The following is a 21360-nucleotide window of genomic DNA, read 5'->3' as shown; positions in this document are numbered from 1 at the left end:
TAGTTGTTATATTTTTTCCATCTGTTTTACTATCATTCTGAGAGAACGTATCGAGAGTCGGCCTTGTAATCGCTCAGTATTACCTCAGTAGATAAATGCAGACGATCGTTAAGCATATCGATTTGGCAATGGTTAAAGTCATATAAAAATCATATTCAGCAAGCCTTTTATGCTTGAATTGGGATTTATTGGAATTTATAACCGCTTTGAAGAGGGCACTTTCTATCACAGAAGCCCATTTAAAATATAAATGAGAACTATTTTAAATGTTAATGAAGCAAGGGACGCAGACTAATTGTTTGCCGTCATTCATTGGTTTGTTTCGATCATATGATGTCGATATGGCAAGTAGGTAGAACGTACCGAGGTAAGATATATAGTACAGAAGTTAAGTATACCGTCTCGATATGTACAGATGAAGATAGCGTTCATAATTGAGGCCCAGAATACCTTTATATTGTCCACCAAACCTTCTTCAACAAATTTTATATACGTTTTAAAGCATTTTTTTTTTTTTTTTACTATTTTTTTTAATTCATTTATTAGTTTATACATACATTGTTACAAAAATGGCACAAAAAACACTCTGGCAAATTCTGCTTGTACTAGGAGTAGGCTCAGTATATGAAGGGTCGGCAAGCCAGAAATATTAGTATGCCTAATGTTGCAATCGGTTCCTATATGGGCAAATGCCTGTTCTAAGAAACCGATTTGTTGCGGCAAATATGGTTTTCGAATATGTTTCCTATAAATAAAAACAATACTGAAGAAATAGAAAAACAGTTACAGCCCAAAAGAGAAGAAAAGAAAAAAAAATATTACAGTTTACATTAAATGTAAAAATACAATTAAATATATAAATATAAAGCATACATACTACATACATACATATACAGATACATACATATATACACACATATACATACATATACATATATATACACACATACATACACAATATATTTGCACATGCGAAAATACAATAAATTTATATATGATTCAATGGGATAGCATAATATTTAGATTACTATCCTCAATATTCATCAGCATTCCTTTTGCAAAGCTTTGTATCATCTTTGTATTCATGAAAATACACAAAGAAAAACGTATTATGTCATATATTACATATATAATGTGTACGTTGATCGTCTTTTTATACTAAATGTTAAATTGGATTTTTTATTAATGCGATGTGATAGTGTTGTGACTTAGCAATATTATTTAATATGATATTATAAATAAATACTGTAAAAAGCGGAAAATCATTCGACGTTTATTATTATAGAGATACTTAATACCTGCGTAAAAAAGGAATGAAGGCCATGATAATAATTTGGAATATAACAATAATTTGAGGTACTACAAATGGAAGCACAGGTAGGTAAGTTATGTAAACTTAGTAATATTGTATTTAGCTTACGTAATTATTATTAGTTGATTTGCATTATTTATTGACAATTCAAAGCAAAGGCAAAGGCGGGGCATAACATAACATTTTTTCATTTTTTTAGAACATATATTTTTCTTTTTTTATAGTTAACAGATTGAAGATTTTAAGTGATAAAAAAATGCTCAGGCCAAAGCTCACGATATTTCAAAAAACCGCACGTGTATCGGTCCCGTAGTTATTTGGGCCATTAAGGAATGTAGTAATGTATATATTTTATTTATATTCGTTATCCAAAAAGGCAAATTGATCATTATAACGCTACGAAATGGCAATATTTATTTATATATCAACGGTTCAAAGAACCTTTTACAAAAAAACAATAATTTACAGAAATAATCACAGCAGTGCACAATAATCATGTGGTACATAGTATGAAATAATAGAATAATTAACACAAAAATTTTGTGAACACATAATACAAAAAAACACAAAAAAGTAAAAAAGAAAGATAACATTTCTAAATAAAAGATAACATTATTGTTATCTTTTATGGTTATCCATGAGAAAATTTTATGTTCTAAATATATATAAATATACAGTAAAGTTGAGAATAACTAGATAATAAAAACGACTAGTGTGACGACTAATAATAATATTTCTGAAAACGTGTGACAGCTTTCCGTAAGGAGCCAAAATTGACCCCATTCATCTAGGCAGTTCCGCAGTTTGATAGTCGAACTTGGTTATTACGTTTTAAGCGTTAAGCTAGGGTTTCCTAGGACAGCGGTGCCCGTATTTTAACGGCCGTAGTGAACGGTGATGCGGAGTACAGCCGTCGTAACGGTGACTAGAGAGTGGTTTCCTAGGGAAACGGTGTTAAATGGTGTTGATAAACATAAACATAATCTATAAACTACATAAGCAGCTGTAAAGTGTAACAATGTGCCGAACCGGCACTTACTAAGTTCACAAAGCTTTGATTTTTGAAAAAAACCATGTGTGTTCATTTTTCTATATTGTCGGAGAAAAATACAATTAGGTACTTAGACACTTACATAGCTATCATAAACATAATCCGATTCCAACGCCCGGCGGTATTAATCCTTTACGTTAGCCGATCGTTTGGATTTTATCACTTAGGTTTTTATTTCGAGAAAGATGTTTTTAACAATTGAAGTTTTTTTGTAATTTTTGTCAATTTTTATTCGGTATTTCCGAGAAGTAGCTCGTTATAACAGTGAATAATTGTATGGAGAAAACCATGAACTAAAATGTCAACTAATGTTTCCTCGTTACATCCGAGATCTCGCTATTTCCGTGATAAAGAATAATTTATAATTTATTATCACTTTAGTGATTAAAATATTTAAAATGGCATGTTTTTGTCAGGAGACTGTCGACGTGGAAAAGAGAGCCATCTCCCTTGAGCTTTTGTTTTATAAAGTTTTGACAGCACCCTCTGTTGGCTAGTTTTGCGTTTCGTGGAATGTTCAGGCACAAGAGCATTTAAAACTATGAAAAATCATAACCAATCAATCAACTGCTCAGGACCTAAATAAACTATTTTTCCTTCATAGTTTTGCATCACATAGTAATAAAATTACCTCCAAAGCATTGAGCATGTTAGGTTTCATAATTTCAATGGTTAAACACATTTATAATCCAAAAGGCCTAATTTTATTATGTAATTTAAATTGTATGTCTCTATTTTACTCTGATGACATTAAAATGTATAATAAATCTGATAGAATAGATGACTGTGATAAATTACCGACCTAATTGAGTTTGTGCTTTAAAAATGATGTATTAAAACATCAAAAAGTGCTACTCTATCAGTTTTACTCGTAAAATTAACGCAATAATTTTTTACTACACTCTCTGTGACAAACCATTAAGTAGGGTTAACATTATCAAGGATCTCGGGGTTTATTTTGACACAAAACTAAATTTTAAATATCGTATAGATTGCATAACTCGTAAGTCACTTAAACTTCTGGGTTCCCTTAAAAGAGTTACCAAACCCTTTGAAAAACTGGAAACTGTTCTATGTCTATACTAGAGTTTGATTCGCAGTTATCTTGAATAAGCCTCATGGGTATGGTAAAGTGGCCACTTAAACCAGCCAATGACAGGTCATAAGCCCTGTAAATGCCTAGACTTCCATAATCCATTCTCAAAAATGGTGTCCCTCCCTGTTGCAACAAATTTAGATCGATAGAATCTATTAAAAAAAAGTACCTTTTACATAAGTCCAAAATTTCTAACCCACCCACGCCCACGTTCAAAATCAAATTACGGGCAACTTCTAACTCATTTTCATTTTAATTCCCCGACAAAACGCCGCGTTGTTTTCAATATAAAATGTATCTTTAAAATATTAAAGTATAAAGTCTATAGACTAACCTCTTTAATAAAACACAAATAAATGCTGGATTAAGAAAACTCAGATTGGGACATATTTAAACTGCCTTTGTTTTCAAGTAATGTGAAGTTAAAATGCTGTTTTTCGTAGGACTTTTTCAGTGTACAATACCAAATTTAAAGATAAGACCAAACAAATATCACTCTGTCAAAATTTACACTTAAATTTGTAACTTGATAGACACTATAATAATAAATATGTACATCTCTGTCAAAAAATTAAAGTATTGTGCTAACTTTATCTGTTAAAATGTGTATTTCCCGCTGTTGTTTTTCGCCATGTGTTCTTTTCCCACCTTTTAAATAATAAAAGCTTAATCCCAATTTCGGTCCAAAAACTCCCAAAAATGAACTGTCTAGCGAACTAGTTGTAAATATTTATGTTTTCTGCCGCCTGTAAAAATACTTATTTAATCTTATCTCTAAAATATATTAAGAATAGTATAAAAGCTGTAAACGTTGTAAACAATTCGCCAGTCTTGAAGATGCCTATTTAGGCGAAAGCGTTCGTTAGTCAAAATAATAAAAAGTAAAGCTAAACCAAGAAGTATCACTGATAAGTTTATTTATAATTTTATCATAATTATTAACTATGGAGTTTTATCAAGAAATATCAACAAAAAACATCAATAATGTTCATCTCCCTTCCCATTCTTATCCTCTCTTCATGCATCCCTGTCAGAATTCCACCCATTTACTACAACTACTATACAAATATCAACCTGTATCATTTAAAATTGCCAGAATTAAAATGCATTATGTAACTTGATAGACACTAAAATAATAAATATGTACATCTTCCTTCCCGTCCTTATCCTCTCTTCATGCATCCCTGTCCAAATTCCGCCACAACTTTTCATTAAAAAAACTATGCATATGTCTTCCTACGTTATAGAAAAAATAAAATATGTACACAATAAGTATTTATTATATTTTCTTGGCTACCTTTGTACAATTTGTGGAAACCTGTTATTGGTTCTGAGTTTTTACAATATATCCGTTGTTTACTATAAATATTTATGTAAAACTGATGGTTTCCCAAATAAAATAAAAAATATTAAAACTCTATCCAGTACCTACCTTCACAATACATATCAGTTGAACGTCAAAGAACTATCAGGAACATGACCTAAAGAGCTTATTTACAAAAATGTATTCATAAATACATAGATAGTTAGTAAAAGACCTTGACAATTGTTTATAAGACAGCAAAAAAATATTTTGCGATTTAAAAATGCGTTTTTCATCATAAGAAATTGATATTTTGCATATTATATAAAATTTACATATTCGCTGCTGGGAAAAAAACCACCGTGACTTATAATGTTTTGCATATTAAGAATTTTCTTTTTATGCTATATAAAATGTACAGATTTGCTTTGCTGGAAAAACAATTAGCGTGACTAATGCTCGTATAACATGTGTCAAAAAATGATATTAGATATTGCGCAAGATCTTGTGCAGTTTCTTGTACAATAATTCAGTGAAAAGATAGCGAAGTATGATGTCACTTTTTAAGGCGTATTGAGTTACATGATTCTTAATTCTATGGTTATATGTATCACCAGATTCGTTTCGATGAGATCTACAATTTAGCAAAATATGATATATCTTTGTTTAATAGGGTTAGAGAATATTAACCGTGTCACTTTATAATGTGTCTTTTTTTCTAATTCCAAAGATGGTAAATTGAGACATGTCACTTAACAACAAACATGACATGACAACAGACGTGACAAACCATATTTATTAAATGGTCATCTTGATTTGCCGTCATTGTTTTAGATGGCAAAATATGATATGTCAAACTTACCTTGTTTTGCCAACTATAACTCTATTCCTAAGGATGATATGCTATGTCTGTTGAAAGATGGTTAAATATGGTATGTTGAAGATATCTATCTCTAAATATGATATGTCAGGGAAGTGTGGATTAAAAAAATATTTTTTTCAACAAAAACAAAAATCCTGGAAAAACAAATAATGTTCAATGCATCTATGACACTAAAATTAGGCTTGAATATTTTCGAGAGCCCATCATACTATCATATTGCTTTCCTTCAAAATGTATAAACAGTGACATATCATATTTAGCCATCTTTCTACTAAATTATTGTGCCAAATTTTGGGATTGAAAATTACGCGTAAGCAAGCACAGTACGCACTCGTAGATGTTTTCAGCGCCATGACAGATGACGGCCAGTTCCACATTGACCAAATGAGCTATCTTATGACGACGCGAATACTCATAGCTAATAATTTACTATTCTTCAATCAACAATCAAAATCATCATCATTCCCTTTCCGCACATAATGGTGCATAGGGCACTGCATTAGTACGCAAAGTACAAAAAATCCCACATTGGCCTGGGTATACTAAATCTAGAATTGGTTCTTAGAATTAGTATAATTAACAATAATAAATTATGAAATCCACAGAGTAGATGCATTTATAAATAAATTAAAAAAACATGATAAATATAAATGTTTGAAAGTTACATTCTGTTTTTTGATTTTATGAGTAAATGGAAAATATGAAATAGAAAAAAACAGATATGGAGCAAAATTTATTAAATCAAAGTTAGATAATTTAATTAAGAATAAATAAAAAAGCAAATAGAAATTTTACCTCGAAAAGAGAACATTGACATTTATATTTAACTCAATAAGAAACCCAGCCAGTCTACAAACTTTTGTATATACTCAAAACATTATTGACGGACAATATTCATTGGGTCAAATCATGCACAAGATATCGCGTGATTTTCTGACACATGTAATACGAACTTTAGTAAAAACAACGCAAATGCACATACATCGGGTCAAATCACGCATATATTGTACCATTTTCTGACACATGTAATACGAACTTTAGTGAGAAATTGCAAATACATTATACCGTACATAACACATATAACACGCTTACCAAACACAAGTGCCTGACTTTTTTTTGGGCAAGTTCAACCAGCATTGTTCTTACTTTTTTTCTTTATGTGTGTTTTGATGTTATGTAAAGGTTTTATGAAAAAAAACCATAAATATATGTATTATAGTAGGTTGCAATTAGTAGGTATTCAACAATATTTTGATCCTATTGAGATCATCTGTTGCAGGAGGTAAGGTGGTCAGTCTCACACTCCATTACAAAATTGAATTTACAATGTATTCCTCACTGGGAAAACCCGTGGCAAGGAAGACATTTTACGATTTTATTTTAGTGTGATATATATTTATTTTATAAAATGAATTGTTTTAGATTTTTAATATAAATATACAGAAAATGATTTAATTCAAATACAAACACATTGTTATAAGTATCAACTATGAGTACGTAGGTAGCTTTGCTTGGATTATTGGAATTATAAAGTGACTGTTGTTTCCGGGTTGATTCTATTTCTGTACATTAACATAATTTTAATTTTCTGTTTTAATTTTGAATATGTTGATATGTCGCAAACATTTTTTGGCAGACTGTAGAAGGATATAGGTGGGAGCATTCAATGGCTTTCCGGGTTCCCATGTTTTTGGCTTTGGTATTGGTCTTGTGATTGAACCAATAACATAATTAAACCCTATTGAAGAACATCCATAACAGCCGCTGCTTCGAACATATATACTGAACTGGTGACAATTGGCAACTTTGACATTGTCTTAAGAATTCTTTTTTGAGCTACTTTTAGGGGATTAAGTGCGGTTTTAGATGCTGATCCCCAACTTATGATCTCACAATCTATTATACTTTGAGATAGCGCAAAGTAGACTGTCCTTAAGCTTTGTATATTTAGTACATTTCTTACATTGCAGAATAAGTACACAAGTTTTTTTATTCGGTTTGCGGTTGTATCGATGTGTTCTTTCCATCTAAAGAGTGGATCTTTCTGGCAGAATTCCTTGACTGGGTTGTTTTATAAGAGTATTCAATGCTCCATCCCCATTACACCATGGTTTGAAATCGAAAAGCAATCAAAATTGAACATCTCTTTAATATCAAGAATGAGAATAGGACATTGTCTTGTTGCCTCGCATTTATCGAGAATAGGTGTCTTTACTTCGGCAATGTGTCTTTGTGAAAATGACGATGAGACATTAGATCATCTGTTTTTTGACTGTCCCCTCTACGAAAGAAGCGAATTCCTTCAAAATATTTGTGAAGAATATAATACGTTCCCTCTTAACGTAAAATTTTTACTAGCCCAAAATGATTTGAATACTTATTTACTTCTGACTAAATTCTTAAGGACAAATAATAAAAATATTTGAATTTGTTAAATATTATTTGCAAAATTTAAATAATAAGTCTTATTGAATGTCCCTCTTTACTTTTGGCCCAAAATTTCATTTTATGGTTACGTTTAATTTATACGGTAATAATATTTTATTGTCACATAACTCTTTCATACTGATTTTAACTACCTCACTTTATATTATATTTTTTCGTGGGTATGGGTTTTTTTTTGTCTTTCACTGAAGCATATATTCTTTAAATTTCTTATTCTTGTTTCTAAGAGCCAAAATCACTCGCAAACGAGTGGAGGCGTATAAAAAAAAAAAAAAGAGTGGATCAATGGTAATTTTTAGATATTTTATGGAGTTTGTCTTTTCTATTTCTGGGCATGCGCATACCAGATTATTGCATTATTTTACGTGCAGCTTCATCCTTTGTTCTTTGGCAGGTTGTCCATGTTTTGTAATACTGAAAGTCATATATTTTGTTTTATCGGTATAAAGTGAATAATAATGAAATGCTTTAGTGGAAAACCACCTTTAATAACAAATTTAATGTCAACCTTCCTGGAAATCGAACCCGAGATCTCGAGCATGGTTTTAACTACTATCATCACTAGTAAAACAATAATAAATAATAAAACGAATCAAATAAATTATCTGGAAATCCTTGAAATAAAAAAACGCGTTAAAAAAAATAAATTATAAATAATCAATTAAACTTATGTCAAAGCCCTGTTTTTAATATTTTCCCCATAAAGTCTAACCTTAAGCACAATTAACCCCTCACCTGCTCCTACCCTACCATAAACACAATTAACCCCTCATGTATCCTTATCGGCACCCACTAATCTGGTCACTGTTTCTTTTACGTATTATATATGTTTAGTTATTATATAACCCTGAACATGGCAACGTGTAGTTGCCGAAACTAGTCGGTTGTGTCAAAGTTATTTTATTTATATCTAAAAATTATAACAATGATCCGCAAAGTTAGTGCTACAAATATTCAAAATACTACCGTCACGCCTTTTCCCGGTAGGGATAGGCAGTGAAAATGGACCACTACACTGCCGCCATTAGCAAAAGGCAGCTTTGAACAATTTGATATAAAGTAAAAAGCAATAAAAAAATATTTCAGTGCGAAAAACTATTTTCAATTTTTTAAGCAATAACACAGTATCTAAAGATTCATAAGCAAAAAGACAGTGTAGATATGACACATACAGGTATTATGATTAGAAAAAACTGCCATACTGTGTTTATACATTGAATATTTATAGTTTTAAATAATTAGCATTTAGTTAATATATACTAATATGTGGCATATCTCAAAATATGACTTTTGGAAATAACTGCCTTTTTGCTTATGCGGGCAGTACAAACGCCCATCCTGACTTTCCTATTTTCTTCCAGATTCATACATGCCCTTTGGTCGTATTGCTTTTGACATGACTAGATTTGAGATTTTAGTTTATCTAATCACGCCACAACTTTCTTGGTCGTCCTCGTCCTACGTTATCATTTATTCTTGCCGTGTATGCATTTCTGTTATTCCATTCTTTCATCAGCTATTCGTTCTACACGACAAAACCATTTTGGTGATCCTTTATTATCTGATCAATTATCAATTACAACTGTCCAGTCATAACATTGATTTCAAGATATCACATTTTGACGGTATTTTTTAAAGGAATAACCCGCTAAGCCTCTGTTTAGAGGCTTGTCCGCAGGTGGGATAGAGAGGATATGGAAGGAGGTAATTAAAATACACCACAATACCCAGGACCAATTGAGAAAAAATCTTTCTTAGATTTTTTCTTGCAACTGGAAGGAATCAAATCAGCGACGTCAGTTTTACAGTTGGCTGCCTTACCAACTGCGCCACAGCACCAATCTGCTTTTATCCTTTCTCTGCCTGTTCCATGTTTCACATTCATACGGACTAAAACTCCGTTGGGCACTGGCAGCCCAGCTATAATTGAAAAATTTTATTAGCAATCCTACGCTTTAATTTTGTTGCCTGCATTCAATCTCCTTTCAACATCTTTTTTTACTCTTTCATCACTTTGAAACATGCTTTTCAGATACTTACAAAAATTATTCTATTAACGTCGCCGTTCAGGCAAAATTCACCAACCGTAAAAATGATAGTTTTTAGTTAAATATGCCACTAGAAGCGTAAAATTATGTTCTTTAAAGCTAGGGTTTCCTAGGACAGCGGTGCCCGTATTTTAACGGCCGTAGTGAACATTGATGCGGTTGACAGCCGTCGTAACGGTGACTAGAGAGTGGTTTCCTATAAATATGGTGTTGATAACACCGTTAAAAAATAAAACCACTCTCTAGTCACCACTACGACGGCTGTCCACCACATCACCGTTCACTACGGCCGTTAAGATGCGGGCACCGCTGTCTTAGGAAACCCTAGCTTTAGAGGCAAACCTCACCGAGGTAACTTAAGTAAAAAAAAAGTTGCGTTTATCCATTTTTTTTGTTGCTATTTGACTTGAAAAAACATGCTAAAAAATATTTCTTTGAATAAAAATTATTAAAATGATTAGTTGTAATATTTCCTTCCTTTTAATAACTCTTATAGCTTGCATTGTTCAGACCAGAAACAAGCAAAAGTCACTTAATCAAATTTGAGCCACTCTTAAAGACGTCGCTTCAATTTGTTTTTATCCAACATACCTAAACACAAATCTGAAGATATAGGGCATTAAAGTTTTTTTTTACAAAATAGGTATAAAAAATGACCACAACAATTAAAAAAATAAATTATTTGTTAGAATTTTACAGATAAAGTCATTCTCAGAACTCCTGTGTTAAAAATGTTCTGTTCAAAAAAAATAAAATATTTTTTAATATCTGGAAGATTCGTTGTGCGGAAACTGTTAAGGAAATGGATATATTAAAAGATCAATCAGAAAATCTAAAACACGAACTAAATGAAATCCATCAACGGTACGATAAGTGAGTACACAAATATTATCTTGTCAATATATTATGTGTGGAGAGTATGTAAAGAAGTATTTATTCCTTTTTGTTTGTAGAGAAAGACGCGATAAAGACGAGTCCCTCATGCGTAATGCGCACATGTCCCAAACTTGAGAGATCTATCGTCAAGAAATGAGACAGCGAGAGACTGAAATCTTGGAATTAAAAAGCAGAATACATTTAGAGAACACTTTGTCACATAATTCAGAGGTATTTACACAAATTTGTGCATTTTCACTATTAATAAATTACACATAACCATTAACCATCCTTATTTCAAACAACTACATATTCGTTTTGTCATTACTTTGAGTTGTTATACAGTATGACTCCGTTTATCCTAACTCTAGTCATCCGGATTGCCAAATATTCAGACATTCAGACATCTGTGAAAAACCTTCCAGAAATCAAAAAATGTATCAGAAAGAAAAAAATACCATCGGAATTTATTGAAAAGACACGAAGGAATAACAATATTTTGAGTTTGTCCAAATTTTTGTAGACAAGGACTGGATTCAACTCCCTGGGGAGCTGTTTATATTAACATTTTACAACAGACATGAAGAAAATTTAAGAGAAGGTAATATAGAAGTTCAGGCATCTACAGGGCTTATGACCTGTCAATGGCTGGTTTAAGTGGCCACTTTACACACTGTGTAACATTCACCATTCTGCCTATATTTGAACATCCATATTCCTTCAATTCTTTCATCTGTTGATGTTTGTGAAGTTAAAGAGCTGAAACCTTTATTTATGCGGGTGAGATTCATCTAATTGAATTATTTCACCTACATACTAGACAACGCCTGAAAATATTATTTTTTTCAATATTACTTCACAAACATCAACAGATGAAAGAATTGAAGGAATATGGATGTTCAAATATAGGCAGAATGGTGAATGTTACACAGTGTGTAAAGTGGCCACTTAAACCAGCCATTGACAGGTCATAAGCCCTGTAGATGCCTGAACTTCCATATTACCTTCTCTTAAATTTTCTTCATGTCTGTTGTAAAATGTTAATAATGAAGAAATAATGTTGTACGAGTATACATAAAACGAAAACAAAAATCTAAACCTGAACGGCGACGATTTCGTCGGGATCGTAGAACAACGACGGATGTGCGAAAAATGCGACATTGACTTTCTTTAATATCTGATCTTAAAAACGTTATTTAAAGGCTTTTTTTCCAGGTTTTAAAAAATAAACAAATCAAACCTAAGTATCAAATTATATACTTTTTTTAACAATATTTTGAGTTTGTCCAAATTTTTGTAGACAAGGACTGGATTCAACTCCCCGGGGAGCTGTTTATATTAACATATTACAACAGAGATGAAGAACATTTAAGAAAAGGTAAGATAGAGATAATATAGAAATAAAGGTTTCAGCTCTTTAACTTCACAAACATCAACAGATGAAAGAATTGAAGGAATATAGATGTTCAAATATAGGCAGAATGGTGAATGTTACACAGTGTGTAAAGTGGCCTGTCATTGACAGGTCATAAGCCCTGTAGATGCCTAGACTTCTATATTACCTTTTCTTAAATGTTCTTCATCTCTGTTGTAATATGTTACTTTTTTTACTTATCATGTTGTGACTTAGTGTCAAAAAAAATTTACACCGCTCTCATGTAATTTTGAAAAAAATCACATGCGTCGTTGTTCTACGATCATCACAATTTGTCCGAGACATTCGTTGTTCACATTTATTATCCAGTCTTTTTAAAAACTTACCCTTTCAAATACCATAACTTTTGTCTTGCTTTCATTCATCACCAATTCACTCTAGAGACTGTTTGTTACCATGCTGGAAATAAAAGCGTTTTAACTCAAAGTATAAAGTACACTAAAACAAATCATGTAAAAAACATTTTTTTTAGATAAAATGTCTTCATGATGACAATTCACGAAAGGAAGAAAAATTACATGTCATTGTGGTGCCGTCCGAAAATTATAAGGAAAACTTTTTGATTGCAGTGATATAAAATGGCGTACCAATCTCTCATGTTATCAGTTTTATAATATTTAGTCAAAATGAAGATCATCATCATCCTCCTGGTTGCCACCCTGGCTTGTGTCAGTGCTTCAACTGGTAAGATAACAAAGTAACACAATCAAATAGATTTAATTATAATAATTACAGAGATATTTGGCAGAATACTTCGAAATTACTCAAATGCAATTATTTATTGACGCTCTTAATTCAAATTCATTTTATGAAAAAATTCGTAAATACCATGAAATTCACGATGTTCATTTGTTACGAATGGCTCTTTTATAGGATTGATGAAATGGTGTATTGACCGGTCAAATACTTTCGCAGGTGTAGATAAAATTGCCACAGGTCTATAATTTTCAATGCATGTTTTATTATTTATTGTGTATGCAGATAATTGGTAGAATTCCATATTTAATTTGGTAATGTATCCAAAATAAAACCAGTTTATTGGATTGTAATTCTACTTTATTTTTTATAAAATATACAAAGGGTATATTGTGACGCGTTTCGTCTTGTTAGGACTTGTCAAACAAACTAACTTAAATATTTACAAAGTTTCCTTATATACTAAAAATAATTGCTATTTTATGTTTGTGGATTTCTATACAAGCCAAAATAAGTAAAGTAATTAAAATTCAATTAGAGTATACTGAGTATATTAGAGGAATATTTTGGTTATATTGGGGAAAAACCTTCCATTATTTAGAAACATTTGTAAGGGTATGACTTTAAAATTAATGTAATAATTATAAAAATATTGATTTCATTTATACAGGTTTATTTTGAAAATTATTGTTGAAATTCTACATTGGTGTTTTACACAGGTTTCATTCATGTTTAATGTCAACTAAGGTAAAATACATTAAGATTTTATAATATTATTTTATTTTAATTTAATTTATTGGGAACATTACAAGTTTTTATATATTTAGTAGGTATATAGTAAAATAAAAAATAAAAAAAATATTATTCTCGTACATAATATGGAATAACAAATTTACAATTACAAGATTATAATTATAAATAATTAAGTTTTTATTTTTGAAAATGCATGTTTTATTGCCTTTTTTAAATACGAGAGAAATTTTCGTCTTTTGTCTTCCATATCTCTGGAAAAGTGCCTGTTTTTAAGGATAGATTAATTATAACACAGAGTGTTTTTTTTAATATGGATGCAACCCTTTAATACAAATGAAGAAACAAAGTCGGGACCGAATAATTTGGTATTTTTTAAATAACTAGTTGATTTTAAGACACAAGTTTCATTAAAAAGATCGATTTTGGTATTTTGCGCTCCTTGATACGTACTTTGGCTCCCCATGTAAACGCTTTCATTTAAAGAAAAACTGTCAACAGATTTGAAATATTCAGCAAAAGCATTCACAACATCTTCATTAAAAACGTCTTGACCATGCCAGGGTCATGGAGTCAATAATTCCTCCATCTTAGCGCTCAGAGTCAATATATTTCCAGAACTCTTTAGGGTTTCACAATGTATTGGACCAAATACCAGAAATACATGACTTGAAAGCTACTTCCATATTTTGTTTTATTATTGTCCGAAAATCACTGAATAGAGTGTAGTAATATAAATTACCAGAATACTCAATTTTTTTGTGAAATATATGTTTTTTTCTGATATCGCTGATAATATCTTGAGATAACTACTTCGGATATTATTGTTATTATGGATAACTTATATAGCTCCATTTTCGTAATAAAATACCTCAAGGGCGCTTTACATAGTGATTCTATTGTTAAATTAATTTAATTGAAGCTTTTAAATTTGTAATTTAATTAAATCAATTTATTTTGTTGTCACATGCTACGGATTTATTCAAATGATATCTCCTGTTACTGACAGCCGGGGGCTTCCTAGGAAAGCAGTGGTCAAAACAAGAATAAATAATTTTATGAAAATGTTGAACAGCCTCATTCACGTCTGTTAGATTATCAATATAGTCGCGATCAGAACACAAAAGCATATCGTCGAGAGAGCAAAAATTAGCAATATAAACTTTAGTGAATGAGTTAAAAGATTCTGTTTTCTACAGAAAAAGCAAAGCAGGATGATGATCATACTCCTTTGTAAGAGGAGATATAAGAAAGATAATCTTTTTAAATTTTTAAAAGTAATATGTTAATCGAGGCGTTTTAATTGATATTTTTATCAAAACCATTAACTATGGAGTTTTATAAAATAAAACGAAAAACATAAATTTTGTCACATTTAAATAGGTACAAACGAATCTAATAAATGTCAATCCTTGATAATTTTACCGTGCCGTTTAGATTAAGATGATATATGTGAAATAGGCTATTTTCCGTCAATATCACGCGGCTGATTAGTTGACTTGGAAATTCTTGTGATAAACAGACTTTAGTCACTCTACTCGAAGCAGGCGCGGAGTCACAACCCTATTCTTCCACTCCTTCACATAGGAGTGACGTGACCTGTGACGAGGCTTTAGCAACGGTGTTATAGGCACTTTTATTGCCAACAGCGCAAGACCGTACCGTTTCGACTGTGAATGATATTCACAATAAAATGGATAATATAATATGATTTAGTGGATATTATCGACTCGGACGTATGAACTTTTTCCGTTAAATTTATTAGCATCTTATTATAATCAGTAATAAGCTTTTAATTCTGTAAGGTCAGACATATATTATCGTTAAACAAATTGAGAAATTAATACGAAAACGTACATGCGTGTTTTGATAAGCAGACAGCGCCACCGAAGTAAACTTGGTGGAATACCGTGGAATATGAATGAAGAACTTCAGCTCTACGGGAAATTGGATACAAAAAATGTTTTGTCACATGCTAAATATATAAAACATATGTAATGTATGCATAAAAAGTCATAGTTACAAAAATGAAATGAAAGTAAAAGCATAGCACAAAAATAGCGTGAAAAGGAAAATTAAACAAGAAATGAGATTAGGCCTAGATATGCAAAATATTATTTTACATTCTCAAGTATTATTTTTGGTCGCTCATCGTACATTTATTCTATTATTTGTTTTGTTGTACTTTACTTATATTCAAGTGTTTTTTTATAGCGAGAATGTAATAACTACGAGCGGATAAATAATTCTATAATATTAAGTAAAGAATTACAAATATAGTTATAAATTGAATTGGCTGAATTAAATTTTAATACAATTCGTTTGAAATCTTCGATTATTTCAGATAACTGGACTCAAATTCGAGTAAAGTTTGCATTCAGCGGAGTCCTAGAGGATATTGATGCCTTCTGGAGATTGAACAACACAATGGATGATATGTTGGCATCTGGATGGTCCGTGGCAAATAGTAACAATAATTTGGGGCTGATCACAGTCTGCCTGTCCCAAAAGGATGTAAGGTTCTGCGGTTTGTACGACTCCCACGGCTATATTGCTGGCGTGCAAATAGCGGTAAGTTCAGAAAAAAATAACGTCTGTAGTTCTAAATCGAAAATGAATTCATTACCTCGTTCTTAAAACATCAATTGTCACAAATTTTCTAAAGCAATATTATTGGAATTTATTATTCTTTGTCTGTGCGTCCATATAATCGTTTTTTCCGAATATTTCCTAAAAAATCGTTGGTACCTCTAAATTCAATATTCAAAATATGATGTTTTCGTAAAAACAGCAATTTCTCACATTGATATGTTTATAATCATTAATTATTGTCGAAATCAATTTGCAAGGACGAACAAAAAACATCCTTTAATAAGCATTTCTATCACTCTTATTTATTTATCACTTTATATAATTTATTTACATAGAAGGGCGGGCATATTGCCTTGAGGTAGTTTCTTCCTAGCTACCCAAACCTTTCAAATTGAGAAAATTACAAGCACATGGACATATTACGAAATGTCAACATTTTATTTAATATTTCAATGTTTATAAACATCTCCATTTCCATTCAGTGCACTTAAAATATACCTATGATTTTTTTTCAATAAAAGAGATAAAACCAATAGTAAAACAGTGGTACTGTACCCAGCATTGACATATAATACATAGACGGGCCCTATAGAGTAAATTATTTTAAAAGGTAGTGACACGAAAACGTACTCATACTTACTAAGTACTGTTTATTTACACCAGGGATACATTCAACGAGCATGTATAAGCTGCAAAAATTGAAGGTTACTTATTTTTGGTACATAAAAAAGTTTGTATTTTAACGTTTACAATCAACATTTGTTTTTAGTGGATTGCAATCAGCTTCTTTCCTTAAATTCCTTATAATTTCGACCCATTTATATATTTTCACTGGATTTTTAGGAACCAAAAGATAATATTAACTCACGATTATTATATTATTTTAGAAACGTATTCTTATCAGTGCACCACTGTTGCCAAGAAAAGCTTCGCAATTGCGCCGCTAGGCGTAGTTTGAGGTGTACAAAAAACAGTATTTATATTTGATTATTAATTGTTTTAAGCTTTGTTAATCAATCGTGATCAAATATTTACCAACAAAAAAAAATCACAATCCTATTAACAATTTTTATCCGAAAGGTTTTTAATAATAATAATAATGTTTGGATAATTTCTATAGCGCCATTTTTGTGAAAATCACCTCAAGGACGCTGTACAATAAATAAATATCCCAACACGTCTTGCAGCTACAGAGCGAATGGACGTTGGGATTCTAATTCCTCGTCTCCAATTATGATATATATGAGCTAGATAACAGAACGTCTTGCAGCTACAGAGCGCATGGACAAAAAGAAATCTAGCCCTTATTTCCATTTTATTTTTTTTTTATATTTGACAATGAAGAGTTTAAGTAATATTTTAAAAACGAAATAAATAGGTTTTATAGGTTTTCATGACACAAGTAGGCATTCTGGTTTCGATTCTAAACGCCACGCCTAGCTGGCTGTCGAAAAACGACTAAATACGCGTTGGGCATGACTAAGCGTTTGGGTATGCGTTAAGTGTCATCATTTTTGAGGGCTCAAGGCATGTCTATGTAATAATATGTCAATCGTACCCGGCATTGAATAAAATACACCGGGCTTAAGAAAGAGACTGTCGGCCTAATCCGTTAACTTCATCTTTGCAGAGCATCGTCTTTGTCATTCATTCCATGCGACGGAGGCGACGCTCTACAAGTCGGCAGTCTCTTTCTTAAGCCCGATGTACTTTACTATTTGCCGGGTACTGTATTCAGTTCAAACATTCTCCCGATTGAGCTTAAATCGAGAAATTATGTTCATGCTTAAATTTTACAGCTGCCTCCCAGTGATTTCTTGAACAAAGGGATCCCTTACAACTTCGCAAATTTTCCCGTCTATGAAAAGATGATCATAAATGGATACCTCTATTGGACAAGTACGCTTTTGGTGGTAAATCCTTTGGTGCTGAGGTTAGGTGGTAGAACTTCTATGACCAATCTCGGAACAGGCTTATGGTTCAAGTATGGATCCGCATACACTGAGATCCCCACCAGCGAGACTGTTATTGCTTCCACTACCAAATACAACAAGCAGAACTGCCTTCCTAATATGGGTAAGCATGACATGGATATGAGTGATTTACAATTAAATAGACTCGTTACAAGCGCCTGATATATGAAATTTTAATTGGTGGGTATTTGCCTTCCTTCTCTAACTAATTTTCATTGTAATCCGACGTGACTCTACGAAAATGCTTTCATTACACTGGAACAGTAGAAAACATTTCGTAAAAACATTCCAATTTATAGACTAATACCCGTATGCAGAGACAAAACTTAAGGTGAGGAAAGTACATTCTAATTTCAAATGCAGAGAATAATCCGAAGGTGAAGACAATAGAATGTACTCTCCTCAGAATGTACTCTCCTCAGAATGTACTTTCCTCACCTTGACAAACGTCAAGGTGAGGAATGTACATTCTATTGTCTTTACCTTCGGGTTATTCTCTGCATTTGAAATTAGAATGTACTTTCCTCACCTTACGTTTTGTCTCTGCATACGGGTATAAGTATATCTGTATCTGAACGGACAAACCGCGGGAATCAAAATGAACGAAATGTTCGGAAAACAAGATTTTGTTTGTGCGATTTATAACTTTAAAACCAAATTAGATATTTTCAACCCACAAAGAACTTTCATTGAAATAATATTTTTTTGGAAAATACTAATTTATATTAAAATAGTGCATTTGAGACTTGTGATGTTTTTTGCACTAAGACAAAATGAACTTCAGATTTTCATTTCAACTTAAAAAAGCATTTTTACAACAAAAGTGAACTTTAATGTTTTATTCACGAATAAAATAGCTCATTGCGATAATTTAAACGGACAAATGATGGACGTTTGTGTTTTTTTCTCTAAGGTACAGATCTAATTTGTTATTTTAAAGTACATTTTTCACAATTTTAAAGTACATAAATACTACTATAACGATGGCTACTTTCTGATAAAAATCCTGAAAAATTAAATTTAATGGGGATAAGTCGGCGTCGTAGTATGGTGATTGGCGCATTCGCCCACCATGCTTGAAGTCCCGGGTTCGATTCCTGGCAGGGTTGATATGAAATATTTATTTAAAAGCTTTTATACCGAAGTATTTCACCGTTTCTGGACTGGTACCTGACGCATAAGAGTGATCGTATTACCTTATGTAACAGATGACCAAATTACGCTGCATTTGGTGTTCCGATGTAGTGTTCTATGCACCGTCGGGTGCGGATAGGGAATGATGATGATGAAATAATAACCGTATTTTTTGGACCGTAAGACGCACTTGTTTACTCTAAATTCAAGCGAAAATTGGGGTGCGTCTTATGGTCCGATGCGTCTTATCGTCCGCAAAATACGGTACAATGACAGCTGTCAGCTAGTTTCGTAACTATAGTAACGAATTACAGAGAAAAAAATATAAACGTGTGCATAATATTTCTTACATTAATAATGAGGAACTTTAGCCCTACGGGAGATTGGATACAATAAATGTTTTCTTGCGCGCGTTAAAAATTGGAGCGATAAATAAAGACGTCACCGGTTCATATGAATCAACCAATGAAGAGAGAGTTATGGAAGATTTCCGGTTTGCTTGCCATGAATGGACCAATGGGCAGAACTGAACCTCTGATGTCACACGCGGAGTTGTTTCAGAAATTCAAAACCTAACAAAATCTCAGCGCTGATAATACGAATACATAAAAATTGAAATTTGTCTTAGTTTAATAGTTGATGAACAAATAGAAAAATAACCAGTGAACTTCTTCATTGCATATGTATCGTGATTTTCTACATCATTTTATAAAATTGTTAAGGCAATACAATATTTGAGCTATCTTATAAAGGAATAACGAATCTATTTATTTCCCGTCAGTGGATGGATAGCAACGAATGATGCAGAATATAATTATTTCGTATAATTTATCTAATCTTTATGATTTTCGTTTTAAGGTACTCACTACTTCTACAACGCCAATGAGAATGCTTCTTGTTCCGATCTAGAGCCCTGGTTCTTGTTAGTCAAGAACGGGAGCCTCCATGGAGTCGGTTACCAGGTGTTCGGCAAGACCACTCCGGTAGACAGAGACTGGTACGACAAGGTGTCCAAGCAAGCCACGGAAATGACATTCCCCACTGGGGCCAAGTGCCTTTCGGACTGGACTGTAAAATATGGAGTCATATCTATCCACGTGTACTTTGAAGAGAAACCTTGGGAGATCGATTGTGACCAGGCCAAGGACAGCATTGTACCTATCAAGGGATTAAGTAAGATTATACTTGATAGCCTATATTCAAACGCTGATCTACAGGCTAAAACGAGGAAGTTAATTCGTGGATGGTGATTTATCTCTGTTTTTGTATTTGATAATGCAATTTTACAATTTGCTTATTACTTAAATAAAACAAGATACGAAGCATAAAGTTCCTACATTAATATTACTGGACCTAAAAATAAAAATAATATAATATTATAACAACTTAAGTTTTCATCCCTTCATTATAATAACGTGATATACCTTGTTAGTAATTATATCATACTAAAAATCTTATGAATTCCATTAAAATTATTTAAATTTTTTTGGGCATTGTTACGTAGTTTTTTGTAACTTTATTATATTATCCTGAATCACCCTATTCTTATTGATAAAGGTGGAGGTTAGTGCTATGCAAGCTCTTGAAGTCACTGCGACCTGTGAAGATCGATTATGACGGGTCCCCGTAAATAGTTCTCGCTCTCCAAGCCCAGGTTTTTTTTTTGTTGAAGGCGAGAGTTCTCAGTTTGCTAAGTCCCCCCTCTAAGCCCAGATCCGTAAATTATAGGGTTAGGTAGGGGGCAAGCTCTTTAACATTCTCAGGTT

The 21360-nt window shown here is 32.1% G+C and overlaps 1 protein-coding gene across 1 annotated transcript; it reads left to right on the top strand.

Annotated features, from left to right (window-relative positions):
* Positions 1–12950: 12950 nt before the first annotated feature.
* LOC148277702 (uncharacterized) lies at positions 12951–20923 on the top strand. Its single transcript, XM_088232519.1, has 4 exons — positions 12951–13133; positions 16240–16466; positions 18287–18563; positions 20453–20923. Exons 1-4 carry the CDS (start codon positions 13076–13078, stop codon positions 20842–20844), a joined length of 954 nt encoding a protein of 317 aa, XP_088088645.1. The 5' UTR covers positions 12951–13075; the 3' UTR covers positions 20845–20923.
* Positions 20924–21360: the final 437 nt, after the last annotated feature.

Source organism: Micrasema longulum, unplaced genomic scaffold (assembly GCF_059751315.1).
Source record: "Micrasema longulum isolate JH-2025_06_02 unplaced genomic scaffold, ASM5975131v1 h1tg000993l, whole genome shotgun sequence".
NCBI lineage: Eukaryota > Metazoa > Arthropoda > Insecta > Trichoptera > Brachycentridae > Micrasema > Micrasema longulum.
Note: the sequence above shows the minus strand (reverse complement) of the source record. Positions and strands in the feature narration are given on the sequence as shown.